At 42.2% G+C, this 15,835-nt stretch overlaps 1 protein-coding gene across 2 annotated transcripts in view; it reads right to left on the bottom strand.

Moving 5' to 3' along the window:
• Nucleotides 1-6,910: 6,910 nt before the first annotated feature.
• The window catches only part of TMEM80 (transmembrane protein 80), a 14,703-nt gene continuing 5,778 nt past the window's right edge, over nt 6,911-15,835 (bottom strand). Inside the window, exons 1-5 of one of the 2 annotated variants that reach the window (XM_077818224.1) lie at nt 13,218-13,305; nt 12,935-12,951; nt 10,856-10,949; nt 10,651-10,743; nt 6,911-8,341 (exon numbers count right to left, since the gene is read on the bottom strand). In XM_077818224.1, coding sequence (XP_077674350.1) covers nt 8,136-8,341; nt 10,651-10,743; nt 10,856-10,949; nt 12,935-12,951; nt 13,218-13,290 — 483 coding nt within the window. In that variant the 5' untranslated portion in view covers nt 13,291-13,305 and the 3' untranslated portion in view covers nt 6,911-8,135. Of the gene's footprint in view, nt 8,342-10,650; nt 10,744-10,855; nt 10,950-12,934; nt 12,952-13,217; nt 13,306-15,835 lie in introns of those variants that run through there. The other variant, XM_077818225.1, reaches the window with a different exon arrangement.

The following is a 15,835-nucleotide window of genomic DNA, read 5'->3' as shown; positions in this document are numbered from 1 at the left end:
TGCCACAAACCATTGAGGCCAAGTTCTTGGTGAGACTCAAAAAGGGATTAAAGACTTATAGGACTAACCAGAACGTCCAGAGTTAGAATAGTAAATATTTAAAAAACAAACAAGAGTTTGGGCAGGGATAGAAATCCTCCTGCTTTATGGCAGAAGCCATCCTTGAACTATTAGAGCTTAGGAGGGAACAGTCCCACTTGGGGCAGGTTATCCCATAACTCCTGAGTGCAGGGTTTCCTGCACCTTCCTCTGAAGTAACTGGTGCTGTCTACTGTCAAAGCATGTCTGCACTGGAAAGTAAAGGTGTGTTTGTAGTGTAGGTAGGCTTACCCATGCTGGCTTTAATCTAGCGAGCTTGGCTACTTGATGGCAGCATGGGTTTTAGCATAGGCTAGCAACCAGGGCCCTGGCAGGCTTCTTAGGTTGCTAGCCCATGCTGTAGCCCGAGCTGCTGCATTTTCACTACTATTGTTACCCCTGCTAGCTAGTTTAACAGGGTTTTGGTAGATTGGCCCTCGTCTGATCTGATCTGGCAATTCCTATGTTCCTACAAATAAAGTTTACTGAATTCCCACAGGCAGATTAAACACACACACACATTCTCCCTAAACACAAATCTTGCTTTGTTGTGGATAAAGCAGCTGATGAGTTCTTGAGGAATGCGGAGCTTTGTTTGTATTTCAGTTTTCAGTTTTGTTATTGCTTGCAAATGAAGGCAGCCCATGAAACAATAAGGCCCGAAATATCTCTCCAAAATATCTCTCAGTGCTAAACCCCTGGCGGCTAACTTGCTTCTAGGTATTGGTTGTTTCATGCTGGCAGCAAACACCCCAAGATGGCTCGACAACAAAGGCCTTTTCCCTGCAGCATAAACAACACCCAACACTCGATCTAAGCATTTTAAAATACACGTTCCTCTTCCTTTTTACAGGCAGTTTTCACCACACTTGCTCAGCCTGTTTCAGAAGGGCTGGCCCTTATAATTATACACGCCAGCAGGCTTGTACATTTGCAAATATTATCAGTGGCTTGATTATGCCATGCCCAGGCTCCAAACAGTGAGGCCAGATCTCAAAGGGTGTTACTGCTTAGAAAGATGTTTTGAGGTGAGGGGCCTGATCCTCAATAGTCATTTAGATGAGTGCAAAGAGGGTATAAAATGCCAGCATGTCAGAATGGTAGCATTTTACACCCAATTTGCATTGGTGTAAATGAGACAGCGCAAGGGCAGTGGAGAATCAAGGCCTAGGAGTATGTAGGAAGGCATAGACTACAGTGGCCTACACTGTAGGATACAGTCTTCTTCCTTAAGCTGATTTCCTTGATGAGGCGGAATCATGGCATGAGACAGGCTGCCTGAATCAGGAAAGGAGTTTAACTACCACTGTGGATTGCTTTGTTGCAAAATAGCAAAGTAACTGGGAACGTCCTGACTCTTCAAGGGCTAAACAGAAGCAGAGCCATGTCTATGAGTGCTACAGTGACACAGCTGCGGTGCTGTAGTCATGCCACTGTAGCTCCCGTAATGTAGACGCTTCCTATGCTGAAAGATGGTGGTTCTCCATCACTGTAGGACAGTAATCTACCTCCCTGAATGGCTGTAATTAGGTTGGCAGATGAATTCTCCCTTTGACCTACCCACGTCTACGCAGGGGGTTAGCTTGGCTTAGCTACAGCACTCAGGGATTTTTCACACCCAAGAACTATAGCTATGTCGACCTAACTTTTAAATGTAGACCAGTCCTGTTACTGGGTTTTCTGCAACCAAAGTAAAGGTATAAAGCACAGCTCGTGAGCCCAGTCCAGAGAAGAGATCTAAAGTATAGCTCCCTGCAGCTAGGGGCCAGAGAATCAGAGACACCCATCTGTGTTCTCCTGGTTCTCCACTCATCTCTAGCCTTCTCCTTAGAGTTCATTCCTCCCTAATTCTCAGTCAGACTCTGCTCTCAACTCCTTACAGCATGTCCGCCATGTATTGTGCTAGAGGGGGTGTGATCCAAGGACTCATTGGCAGAGGGCACAGGAATACAAAGGGGCACAGGGATCCCATGGGTTCATCAAAAGGGGCCATGTAAGGTCTCTACTGAAAGCTTGTGTTACACCAGTCATCATAATCATTGCACAGAAAATATGTGAGGAGCTAAATGGGTATATACAAAAATTAAGTTCTCTAGGTCTGTAGTTAAAAGCAGGTTACTCAAATGTAGATTGTCTTGAGACAAACTTCTCTCAGCAGGGCATGGGAGACACTTATCTCCATGATGGACCACTGTGAATTGTATATCATACAGTAGGAGTCTATTAGCATACTAAAAATGCTAATGAAGAGCTGGTGGAGACTTCAGAAGGAAATTAAGCAGGAAGAGGTAAACGGCAGGTGAAAAGATCCTAGTTTAAGGTGAACATCAAAGGTCTGTTCTGGTATATTTGGCAGTGCAGAGAGACACTCTGGCATCCTTCAGCTAGGAAGTAACCTGACAGTGGGTTTGCTTTATGAAAAAGAGATCTCAGCTAGGCTTGGCTGAAAACACTGGGAAGAAGTTTGGGAGAAGGAATCTGCTTCAGACAGGTTAGCTTGGTTAGGTTTAGTCTCTAGAATGAGTGGTATGATTTTGTTTTATATGTAACCATTTGTTCCCATCTCTCACTTCGTTTTTTATTTGAATCTCTATTCTTTCTTAAACAAACTTCCTTTTGTTTTATAATTGAACTTGAGTGCTGTGCACAGTGGTATAAGGTAAAGTGGTGAACTGTGGTACGCTGTTCCTTTGGGAACAGAGGATGTGGGATTTCTGAGGGTATACCGTGATCAGGGGCTGGAGACCACACGGACACTTTGAAGGGACCTGGGGGCTGAAGTGCATCTCTTGTCAACCTCCAAAGTGAAGACAGGGTTGTGTAGCCCAAGGGAGAGTGCCTGAGTGGCTGACAGGCTGGTTGTGGAAGGGAGCTAACACCCATCTAGCACAGGTCAGACTCCATCATGCTGGAGGCAGGTGGTAACAAGGTGACTCTCAGCCCTGGGTATCCTGAGAAGCGCCACTGGGGGGTATAAAATGAATTCCCTCAGCTGGAGCAGCCCAGCTACCCTGTAAATCCCTGCACGCAGGGAAGGCAACTGTTCTTCCTCTAGGTGGAGAGGGCCAATCGCCTCCCTGCCAACATCTGAATGGGGTTTATATAACCTTTGGATCTTTTCCTCCTTTCCTTAACACTGCTCTTGGTCATTGCTGCATCCTCCTCCTTTCTGGCACTGAAACATCAGAGGGAAACAAGCTAACAGATGACCTCAAGAGACTAACAGCTCTGACTAATGCCAGGCACAGTGCAGGTACAGAGTAAGCTTTCCCACCCAGCTCTGCTCGTGCACCTACTATATAACCTACGCCAGTCAGTTCCTAGACTTCTCCTGAGCAGACAGTGCCAATTGTATGGTGATTTTGTGACATGAAGAGAGATCCACTAGGGATTAGGGGCCTGATCCAAAGCCCCTTGGTGCCAATGGGAAGACTCCCATTGACTTCCAGGGGGCTTTGGATTAGGTCCTATTTTGAAACCACCAGCCGCATTTGAAATATTGACCTAAACAAGAAGATGTGAACTTTGAACTCCAACACTGAACGCTAGTGAATTAAACCATTGTCTCCCCCAGTCCCTAAGATCAGTCCCTTTTAAAGGTGCCTTGCAAAGGGGAAAACAGTTGGGCTTGCACACTCCTTTCTACCAAGTAGAAACCTTTTTTAAAAAACCCTTTCAGCTCCATAAAGAATATGAAAATAGCACAAGTGTCATTTCATCCTTTACAGGGCACCTTTAAATCAGCAGAAATAAAGTCAAATATAGGAACCCTGCCGGCCTTTTTCCTATATTTTTCTCCACTGACTCAGAGAAAGGACTTGCAGAGCCTGAGACCTTGTCTGTCAGTATTATTTTTAACTGCAAATAAGAGATATTAATCAAAACTTGGCTCCATCTAGTGAAAGACAGTATTGACTTGTCCACCACCGTTTCTGTTTAACAGGATATTCCTGTTTTGCTGTTGCTGGGATACTAGAGGAAATCCAAAATATTCTCTTACAATATAACTGTACTTCGTGCTGTACAGCAGGTACAATATACCAAATAAAGTTAACAAATTTCTGTCCCAAAGAGTTTAGTCTATGGCCCTGATCCTGAAAGAAGCTCCACACACAGGCAGTGATCTGCTTGGACAGAGCTCGTTGCAGGATTGAGTTTAACTATAGGAACGGGCATAGTAGCAATGGCAAACAGAGAGATGAGTGTGAGCATTATGGCTTGCTGGCTTCATGGAACCCATGAATTTTCTGAAGTGTGAGAGGGAGAGTGCTTGGCACATGCTAACCAGGAGATTGTTCAAAGCATAGGGGTGGCATACAAGAGGGCATAAAAGCATAACTACTTAACATTCCATGGATGGTATAAATCCTCTAGTTCAGTGGTTCTCAAAGCCGGTCCGCCGCTTGTTCAGGGAAAGCCCCTGGCGGGCCGGACTGGTTTGTTTACCTGCAGTGTCCACAGGTTTGGCCGATCGTGGCTCCCACTGGCCACGGTTCGCCGCTCCAGGCCAATGGGGGCTGTGGGAAGGGCGGCCAGCATGTCCCTTGGCCTGCACCGCTTCCCGCGGCCCCCATTGGCCTGGAGCGGCGAACCGCGGCCAGTGGGAGCCGCGATCGGCCGAACCTGTGGACGCGGCAGGTAAACAAACCAGTCCGGCCCGCCAGGGGCTTTCCCTGAACAAAAGGCGGACTGGCTTTGAGAACCACTGCTCCAGTTCATATTTGTCATCCAGAAACCCTGGTAATTTCACGGTCCCCTGGTACCAAAACTTTGCCCTGCCCATATGCAATTGAGGAGAAGCCTGGCTCTCAGCACTCCAGCACTTCTGTTTAAACATGCTCAAGCAATAACACACAATTTATGGAGAGAATGTCCCCCCCTTGCTCTAGGCATCCACGATTTTCTCATCCACAAATGAGTGAATGAGATCAGGTAAAAGATGAGCTGTGACAACTGCCTAATCATGAACATGGGCAGTGGATTGAGGCTGCACTAGCAAGACAGCAGAAAAGAGGCTGTCGGACTTTTAACTCTGTGGTCACTAGCCTCCCACTTCTACAATCTCATTTCTTCTCTCTCCACCTACTGCCAATATAATCAGTGAGATCAGCCTCTGACCCAGAGAGTTGGGTGTGCCAAGCTAATATTATTAATAGTGCAGTAGGGCTCAGATTCCTCTCTGGAACATTAGACCCTGCTCTGATTATTTGATGCTGCTTGAGAGTTTAGGGCTTACCTACAAGGATAGTCACACTGGCTTAACTAACGGTGTGAATTTAAATCAGTTTAGTTAAACTCCCATGTAGTTACTTATTTTGATTTAAGAATGGCTTCAATTCGCCTTAAGTACATTAGGAACAAGTTGAAGCTAAGCCAAAAATATACCCACTCTAACCAGAATATGAGTATCGACAAGGGGATTGCTCCAGTTTAACTTCACCCGTGTGAGGGCAGGTCAACAAGGCCTTAGATGACTTCTTGGGTTATTAGTTTTCTTAAGTGTTAAACTAGTATCTTTCAGAGAGAATTTCAAAATGACTGACAGTCTGTACAGAGAATAGTGCATACAGGTGACAATGTATCACAGAACATTGTGCTCCAGATGTAGACCCCATCTACATCTATGGTGAAAAAGGTTGCAAAGAGCATGGAACACCAGGAGACATTGGATGGGTACTTTATCTGCACCAGAGGGCACATGACTTCAGGCATTAATTGTGGGACTCAAGACAACACTTGGAAATAAGAGAAAAAGTGTATTTAAATTATTAATGAAGTTAGACATTTGTTACCTCTAGCTGGACTAGTCTAATGTGCTCTATTTACAGCTACCCTTTCAGATCACCAGCGCCATGTAAAAGAGGGATGCGAATATAGGAACTCAGAGTTAACTATAAGGTGTGCTATCCCTGTCTGCTCTAATATAGACAATCAAGTAACTGTGGTTTTGTTTACATCGTTTTTCCTTTGGATTCTGTTAAGGGCCCCTGCATTTCTACCTTTGCTGAGATGGGTATAACTAAATACCAGGAAATGAACTTTCATTTATTTGCACACATACAATAAATCGAGGTATAAATATGCATGGTATGCTTTCGTGATATGCTTTCATCATGCATAGGGTGAGTGAAGCAGTGTTATATGTCGTGCATTTTGCTTTATTAACAGAAAATGTATGTCAGGGCAGATTCCATTATGCCAGGCAAATTTAGAAGAAGAAAAGGACTGCCATTTGACTTATGCAGATTAAGCATGAAAGCATTCAGTCACTCATTTTATCTGCTGCCTCTTAGGACGCACTTCCATAATTCTCACATTGACTTTGGGGTGAAATCCTGACCCTACTGAAATCAATGGGAAATTTTGCCATTGGCTTTAACAGGGCCAGGATTTCATCCCCAGGAGATCTGCCTGCAGAAATGCAGATTTTGATGTTAGTTACACTGTAGGTATAATGTGGCTCTGAAGCAGATGTTAACTAGCTCATGGACAATTTCCCTAATTTAAGATTGATCCTTTGGTGGCACAGTGCTGCCACATGGGCTTTTACATCACTGCCCCCCTGCTGCCATCAGAGCAGGGAAAAGGGTGTGTGGCTGAGCCACTACCAGGCAACACCAGTCCCTGGCTGCATTTTCAGCCCCCTGAAGTCATTGCAGCCTGGTGTAAATTAAAGCAGACCTCAGGATAAACTGGCCTGCACACAGAAGCAGCAAAATCAAAGGAGTTCTTTCCACACACTCTGCCTAACCCCCCCAACTTGTGCTCTGTGTGCTTAGCCATACCCCAGAATCTGGTCCAAAATATTTTGCACTTGCAAACAGAATTAGGGTGTAATGAATTCTTTATTTTTTTTAAATGATACAAAAATAAAACATATGAATATGAAGACTATAATTATGTACAAAAAACCCAATGATTACACTGTTACAAAAACCCATGGTCATCTGCAAATCTCAGCTTGCATTTAGTCAAACAGATTTTAAAATAGTGATTTAACAGAACAGGAAAGGAAAGTTATAAAAATAGGTATATCATATAGAGACTATAAAAACCTTACACAACATTAAAGCTGATCTTTCAAAAGGAAAAATCAAGGCCTAATTCTTATTTATAAAAAGGCCATTCTACACTGCTCAGGTAGTACAAAGGGGATGTAACATTCATGCCCATTTTAAAGCCCCGTCCTTTACATTGCAAAGCAGAGATGTGGCCTCAGTGGAAATGAGGAGTGGTCGGACCTGTAGTTCCCACAACAGCTATAACTCAGCTCCCTTTTGCATAGAGGAGACCTGATTCGGCTCTCTCACACACTGGTATCAACCAGAGTAACTCCACTGAAGTCAGTGGAGTTACGAAAGTGTAAAAGGCACAAGTGAGATCAGAATAAGGACAACAGGACAAAATTCTGCCCTCAAATACTACCCTGTTACCTTGGTAGTGCAGAACTGAGCCCACAGTATTTTCTTTTAATGTAGATAGGGCCTGGTTGACCTTTGCATTACTCCAGTTTTATGCCAGTGTGATTTCATTAAAATCAATGGTATTGTACCAACATACAACTAAAGTAATATCTTGGTTTATATTTGTTCTGATTTGGATACAAATATCTGATGCAGAATTTTGATTAAATACACATGTACCTCTTTAGGCACAGCAGGTCAGCACATGGACCTAATGCAGGAATACACTTGAATATGTGTGTAACTTTGAGCCCAGAAGCACTCCCATTGACTGCAGTGGAATTACTCAGACTTAAAGCGGAGCATGTACTTAAGTGTTTTCCTGAAGCAGGGACATTGCCACTAAATGAACTACTTAGTCAAACTACTTATTGGAACAGAACTACTGTACAGGATATTTTACCTGGTTATTCATGGGGGTCTGTGCCGGAATAGGGCTATATTAAACCTTGTAATATAAGGATGAGGTTCCCCTCAGTATTTTACACTGGAGAAAGTGAAACCAAATACCTTTACTGTTTAAAGATGCAGGTTGTCCCTTTACTGAAGAAATGTTGGAAGCAGATGTACCTTACAACTTTGAGCAGCAGAGATTTAGCTGACAAATGCAGCAATGGCTATGATCTGTAGTAGTCCCTCAAGCCCGTACGTAAAAAGAAGAATAGCATTAATAATGACATCTGCTTTCAGCACGTAAGTCTCCCACAGCAGGAAGTAGACAGACAACATTATGCTGCCAACAGTAATCATTAGACTGATGCCTAGTGGAATCTCTTCTTCTGTCAGGTTACCCTTTGTACCTTGAGGAAACAAAAGGGTTACATGAATCTTTGACTGTTTACAGGGACAATGTCTTGGGCCCCAATTCAGGAGAGCAGCCCTGATCAGTAAGGGCACTTAAACACATGCTTAACTGTAAGTACATGCTTAAAGACTCTTTGAAGGTCTATAGGACTTAAGTACATGCTTAAAGTCAAGCACATGCTTAAGTGCTTTCCTGAATCAAGGCCCCTGTCTGTAAGTTTAAGAACAAATCCCAAGACAGATAAGCACAGTCATTTCAACACTGACCAGGATGGTAGTTTGGATAAAAGACAATCTACTGGTACTCTAAGACTTGGTCTACTCTATAGACTTCTATCAGTATAACTACATTGCTGAGGGGTGTGGAAAATCCATGCAGCACATGTGCACAAGCCCTAAGCACAACTCCTACATTATTTTCCCCAGATTAATAGATGTTAAAGTTAGATGTGATCATTACGATCATCTAGTCTGGCTTGTTGCTTGAAAGGCCATCAAATTTCACATAGTTCCTGCACTGAGCCTGACAACTTGTTGACTAGAACAGAGGTTCTCAAACTGTGGTCCGCAGCCACGAGCTCCTTTCAGGTGGTCCGCGGATAGTTCCCTCTAAGGTGCGTGTTTGGGCGGCCGCACATGAGAGAATGAAGAGCCACCCACTGTGTGGCTCCACTAATTAGGTGCCTGGACCCTGGAGAAGACGCACGTGTAAGGTGAGGTGGAGGCCTTGGGGTGAATAGAGAGTAGGTGGGAGAGGGCAGTGGGGTGAGAAGAGGGGATGGGGGGAATTTGGGACGTGCAGGACTGCGGTGGCCAGAGAAAGAGGCAACTTTCCCCAGCTCCAAGGCTGCGGCTGCTGGGGAGTGATGGCCCTCCTTCCCAGCCTCAGCCATGTGGCTGCTATGGTGGAGGAGAGACACTCCCCCTTCCCAGCCCCAGCTTGGGAGCTGCTGCAGCAGGGGAGAGAGGGCCCATCCATCGCATTAGAAAGGTAAGACTACTGATATTAAAATATGAGTTGTGTGCTTTTATTTGTAGAACAAAAAAGTGTATTATTATTAAGTTTTTTTTATAGAGAGAGCTTTTATGCAAAGCGCTTTACAATAGTTAGCTAACGGTACAAACAACACTTGGAAAGATCATTAAGTGGTCCGCCAAGACCCTCAGCAATTTTCAAGTGGTCCGCGAAAAAAAAAGTTTGAGAACCACTGGACTAGATTATATCTTTTATAAAGAGATCCAAATATAATTTTAATATTTCAAGTAATGGAAAATCTACCACATCTCTTGTCATCTGTTCTAATTGTTTAGTGTCTTCGTTAAAATTTTGTACCTTATGTCCAAGCCAGTTTTAGGGTCAATAGTTTTGTGATTCATTTTTTAATTGCCTCAGACTTGGAACTTATTTTTCAATTTATAAAATGTTTTCATCAAACAGGCTCTGAGCACATATGCAGAGAATTTACTTTTAGACACATTTTAACTATAAACTGAAGACAATAGGCTAAATTCATCCCTGATGTAACCTAGCTGAATTCAGCAGAAGCCCATGGTACATGCTGGTATAAATGTCTCAAGAACGCCTGGCATATAAAAAAATTAATCCCTACCCCCAACAAACAAACAAACCCCTTCTGACTGACTCAGTAATGCCTATGGTGGGAGTTGGAACCGAGGCTTATATGGCCCGTTATGCCACTCTAGCCCATTAACTCAATGCAAAGGGGCCAGAGTCAAGGTGAGCATCCCTCCTGCCCCATACCCTGCCCTCCAAGTGTAGTGCTGGAAGAAATGAGGGCTGCAAGAAGGAGGGGTGTGGAACAATTGTGGCAGCTCAGGTTGCTCAAGGAAGACTTCTGTACTGGGTAATCCCCGGGGGCTATTTCCAGCCACTTGACCACTTTTATGCTGCTGGAGCACTGTAAATGAGCCCTTCAGCAGAATCAGGGCCTCTGTGTTTTGAGCTTTATTCTCTCCCACAACATACATACTTATAAATAGCACAGCAATACTCCAGTGTTACATTTCCAGCAGTTCTTGTTATCTGTGAATCTGTCCCTTTTTAGTGGTACTTAAAAATGATATTTAACCAATATATAACTACAATCATTTGCCCTTCTGGCAATACAGATCAATCAATCAATTACTGTTCAACAACATACATGTTTAACAGTCTGTAAAATAATTAGTTACGCTGCTAAATCAGCAAGTTTTGACATCCACATTCATAACATGATTAATGTGTAAAGACTATGAGGCAAACATTCCATCTTAAAGTGCACAATGATATTTAAGATCAACATACCCAAGTATAATCGGATTGCTTCTAGAGTGGCCATAATGAACAGCAGTGCAAGATCAAGACCCAAGTAATTATCTGGATAACTGAAAACTTGACCTGTTGAATAACAAAGCGTAAACAAACCAAAACCACTAAGTATATCAAGTCATCACAACATAACACGCACACATCTGAGTTTTGTGTTTAGAATATGTATAAAGTAACTTACTTTTATAAATAATCATTAGAAGAGTTGCCAAGAAATAAAAGATGTAATAAAATCCATTTAAATAGAACAGTATCTGTAAGGGAACAGATGACAGCTGACAAATGTTATTAAGGATCTGTAACAGTAATGCAGTCAAGATCTATTTTATAAATTATCAGTTACAGCATATTAACCTCAAAATGTTACTATCCCTTATTTTCCATAGCAATCTATGCATGTACATGTTTATATTGGCACTTAAGATACCAAGGTGATTGATATCTTGGAAATACCTAAAATCAAATTTTAAGATTCCAAATACTATGAATGTAGGACAATAGCTTTTTGGTTTCTTGTCAGTTTTAATACTTAGTTGTTAACAGGGCCCTCATTAGCATAGTATCTGAGCACCTCACAATCTTTACGGTATTATCCTCACAACACCCCGGCGAGCCCTATTATTCCTAATTTTACAGCTGAGGAACTGATGCACTAGGCAAATAGTGAGTTGCACAGGGTTGCGCAGGAAGTTTGTGGTAGAGCAGGATCTTGAATCCAGGTCTCTTAAGTCCTTGGCTAATGCCCTAACTTCTGGATCAGCCTTTCTCACCAAATTTCCAGTTAGATCAATATTATAAGAGTGTATATGTTGGGGAAAGAGTCTTCTAGCCAGCAGCCATTTATTTAATTTGTATTTCCTTGGTAGTCTGTTTCATTTGTTTATTATGCATTGTTTAAAGGGGGGGAACCACAGGAGCCAATGTGATACACATTTCAAATGCTGACAGCGCCTTCAGTAAAATATAGGAGCCAAAATCATGGAGCTGCACCCATTTCAACCAAGAGAGAATTTGGCATGGATTTCTAGTGGCCATTTCGTTCTACTGTCCCCCAGGTTTAAGATGATATTAAGTTTACATACGGAATATTTTAGTGTTAGTGCCCACCCAGTTTGGATGAGAATACCTGCAAGTCATGGGACTAGTCCAGTTCCCAAGCATGTTAATTTTAATAAGGCAGAACTTGGTTTTCCTGTTTCTCTGGTTGAAGGAAGGTGGAGCAAAAATGCTGGAGAAATTCCAGTAGCAGAAGTCTTTGAAGAATAAGGTGTCTGTCTCTTTTCTTAGGAGGTTATCACTGGGGGCGGGGAGAGGAGGAAGGGAGGGCGGAGCACCAGGAAAGAGAGACAAAAAGAGTGTGCTACAATGCTCTTTTGGCACCCCTTGTCAGCTATGTAATATCAAGTCTCAGGGGTGTGTGCTGCATGGATTTCATGTGGCTCAGTCTACAATTTTTTAGATTGTTAGTACAGACCAACCAGTCACTCCTTCCTTCTCCTCTAATCTCCCTCATATACCTCGAAAGACCATGGATCTATGGTGACTGGTTTTTGTTTCAATTCTCTTTCAATTACTCATCTACACATCACTGACTTAGGATATGTCTTCATTCAGGTGAACAGCCCCTAGCTTAACCTACCCAGGATGTGAGCAGCCACATTGCAAAACCATACCTGAGTTACAGGGTCCACGCTGATTCATGTTTTGCTAGGACTTCTAGGGGCATACCCCATGGTTCTTAGCATTGCTGTAAGCTGACCCACTCTATGATTCTTTCCCAGTGAACTGTAGGAGAATGTGTCTGTGCTTTTCAACACATGGGGGAGAGGGAATTTTGGGAAAGCATCGAAGGAGTCGGACTATTGGCATTTGACTGGTTTAGCCTGCGCTCTGATTGCAAAGTGGGTGGGTTACCAGTACGAATGAAAGCAGAACTTGACTGTTAACCTATAGCACCAGACCAGCCAGCTAGCCCAGGCTGAAAGCATAAGTATTTTCATGCAAGAGGGCTTCATGTGTGTATGGGTGCTGGGGTAGCAGCAATACCCAAGTAGGAGCCTGGGATAACTCAGCTTCTAAAGGTATGTCTTCACAGCAATCACCTACCAATAGTAGCTCAAACGGATGGTGTTGATGGTTGATGCCACACAAAAAAGGATACCAGTGAAAATTATGCTAATATAAACATTGTGCACACTTATTAGACACTGATCTTGCAGGTCATCCCGAAGTGCAAGGGATGGGATGTCCAAAAGGATACAACTGATGAAGTTCTTCCTGCCATCGGAGGGAAAAATAAGGAATAATTAGGAGAAAATCAACCTACATTTTCGTTACCAACAATGTTGCAAAATGCACATATGACTGAAATTTTTCCACATCAGCTACTTCAAATTTAGAAAATAACTTGTTTTAGGATCCATTAACCCTAAAGTCATTCTGTGAAAACTTCATGGAGAGAACACACCTTCTCTGGTGTGTACATCTCTTTGAAAACTCTTTGAAGCACTATATAGATACTAAATATTATTGTGTATCCGTACCTTCAGAGCACTCATTATGAATCACCTGATGACATTTCCCTGTTTCCGAACTGTACAAGAACCAGAGAAGCATGCAGGGGAATCAGAATATGTCATTTGTTATTAAATTACAACCAAAGGTTGATTAAGTCAAAACCATGGCCCCAACCACCACAATGTTGCCCCTTTCCCCATCTCAAATGATACTTCCTTCTAACCACGCTCCCCTTACAACCAATCATTGAAAGTCCAGATAAATCCTTAACACACTGCAATTAAAAAAAAGAAATGTATGAGCCAAGCAATAATTTTTCTGAAAGTGTCTAATCTAACTTCCCTGTAAAACACAAATTTAAGTTTTCTTGAAGTGTGGCAGTATTGACCTAATGAAAGCTCACCTGGCCATTGTTATCCCTTTTAGCACTCCATAGGTACATACAGAATTGAGAATTTCTTGTATTAGCCCTATTTTTCAGAAGGCAAAACTAAGGCACTTTGTGATTAAGGCACTCATCCTGCAAAGATTTACGCCTCTGCTGCTTAATTTTACACATTGACTACTTACAACATGTAAAGTTAAGCTGATGTGGAAGTCTTTGCAGGATTGGGGCCTAAGGACTGGGCTACATGCAAATTTTGTATTGATATAACTATGTCAGTTAAGGGTGGGATTTCTTACCAAAATAGTTATACCAGAATAACCTCTAGTGTGGATAGCTTACTCCCCTTCCCAACAGGAAAAAGGGCTTGTCTACACTTGAAACTTGTTTCATTTTAAGGTTAATTTAAAGTGTTAATTTACAGTGCAATAACTCCATGTGTGGATACCCTTATTCTGGAATAGCGATAGCTCTTATTCTGGAATTCCATCTGAAAACAAGCCTAAGATACACTGTATGACGCATGATCAGAAAGGGTTAAGCAGCTTGCAGGATAATTGACCCACATTCAACCGTTAGGGACATATTGGTAGATAATGTTTGTGTTTTTGTGTGTTTACATATATATTGTTAGAGGTTAACAATGTAATCGAGCAGTCCCTGTCTATGCTGTATTCTGTTAATTCTTTAATTCAGATATCAAAAGGAAATATCATTTAAATGAACTGTAAATATAGTGACAGGTTTCAGAGTAACAGCCGTGTTAGTCTGTATTCGCAAAAAGAAAAGGAGTACTTGTGGCACCTTAGAGACTAACCAATTTATTTGAGCATGAGCTTTCGTGAGCTACAGCTCACGAAAGCTCATGCTCAAATAAATTGGTTAGTCTCTAAGGTGCCACAAGTACTCCTTTTCTTTTTGTAAATATAGTGATATCACTGTATTATTATTCATCTCTCTTTGAAATGTACAGCAAATTACCTGTGAATGGTGGAAAACAGGCAATTGTCTTATGTTAATCCATGTAACTAATTACCAGTGATGCTTAGGAAACAGGTCTACTTCAAAGTCTCCATGATTACCTATTGTTCCCCTAAGGACTCCGAACAGTCAAAAGAAGGCCTGGTACTATATAAAAATGTCTTGGTTCCTGATCCTTTTTATCTCAGATCTGCTTGATGCTTCATGCAGGAAAAGCTTAAGTCCTAAGACTGAGATCTCCAGAGTCCCATCTGAATCACCCTGAATGTGGACATAGAACTATAGCCTTGGACTAATTCTGAAAAATTACAACTACAAAAGCTCACCATCTCTACTAGGAATCTGATCTCAGAATTGTACTCATGTCTGTATGTATATTGATCTTTTAACCAATAGTCTCTGTCTTTTCTTTTTTAATACATTTTAGTGTAGTTAATACAAATTGGCTGTAAGCATGTATTTGGGTAAGATATGAAATATTCATTAACCTGGGAGATAATGTGTCCGATCCTTTGGGATTGGTAGAACTTTTTTATATGATGAATAAACTTTTCAGTAATCCTCATCATATTTGACTTGGGTGTCTGGGTGGAGGCCTAAGGCTGGGTTACTTTAAGGAAACTGTGTTGTTGGCTTCTAAGTAACCAGTAAAGTATTATAGAAGCGGTTTTGTGCTGGCTTGGTAAATCTAAGTATTGGAATACTCACTAGCTTTGGGGATTGTTTGCCCCATTTTTTGCAGTTCACCCCAATTGAGTAACCTCAGTGTGGCTCCCCTGGGACTCTGGTCACACATCTGTATAACTGACTCCATGTTTGTCATAAATATAAAGGGAAGGGTAAACCCCTTTGAAATCCCTCCTGGCCAGGGGAAAGCTCCTCTCACCTGTAAAGGGTTAAGAAGCTAAAGGTAACCTCGCTGGCACCTGACCAAAATGACCAATGAGGGGACAAGATACTTTCAAAAGCTGGGAGGAGGGAGAGAAACAAAGGGTCTGTGTCTGTCTGTATGCTGTGCTTGGCCAGGGATAGACCAGGAATGGAGTCTTAGAACTTTTAGTAAGTAATCTAGCTAGGTATGTGTTAGATTATGATTTCTTTAAATGGCTGAGAAAAGAATTGTGCTGAATAGAATAACTATTGCTGTCTGTGTATCTTTTTTGTAACTTAAGGTTTTGCCTAGAGGGGTTCTCTATGTTTTTGAATCTAATTACCCTGTAAGATATCTACCATCCTGATTTTACAGGGGGGATTTCTTCATTTCTATTTACTTCTATT

This window comes from Eretmochelys imbricata, chromosome 6 (assembly GCF_965152235.1).
Source record: "Eretmochelys imbricata isolate rEreImb1 chromosome 6, rEreImb1.hap1, whole genome shotgun sequence".
NCBI classification, from domain to species: domain Eukaryota; kingdom Metazoa; phylum Chordata; order Testudines; family Cheloniidae; genus Eretmochelys; species Eretmochelys imbricata.
Note: the sequence above shows the minus strand (reverse complement) of the source record. Positions and strands in the feature narration are given on the sequence as shown.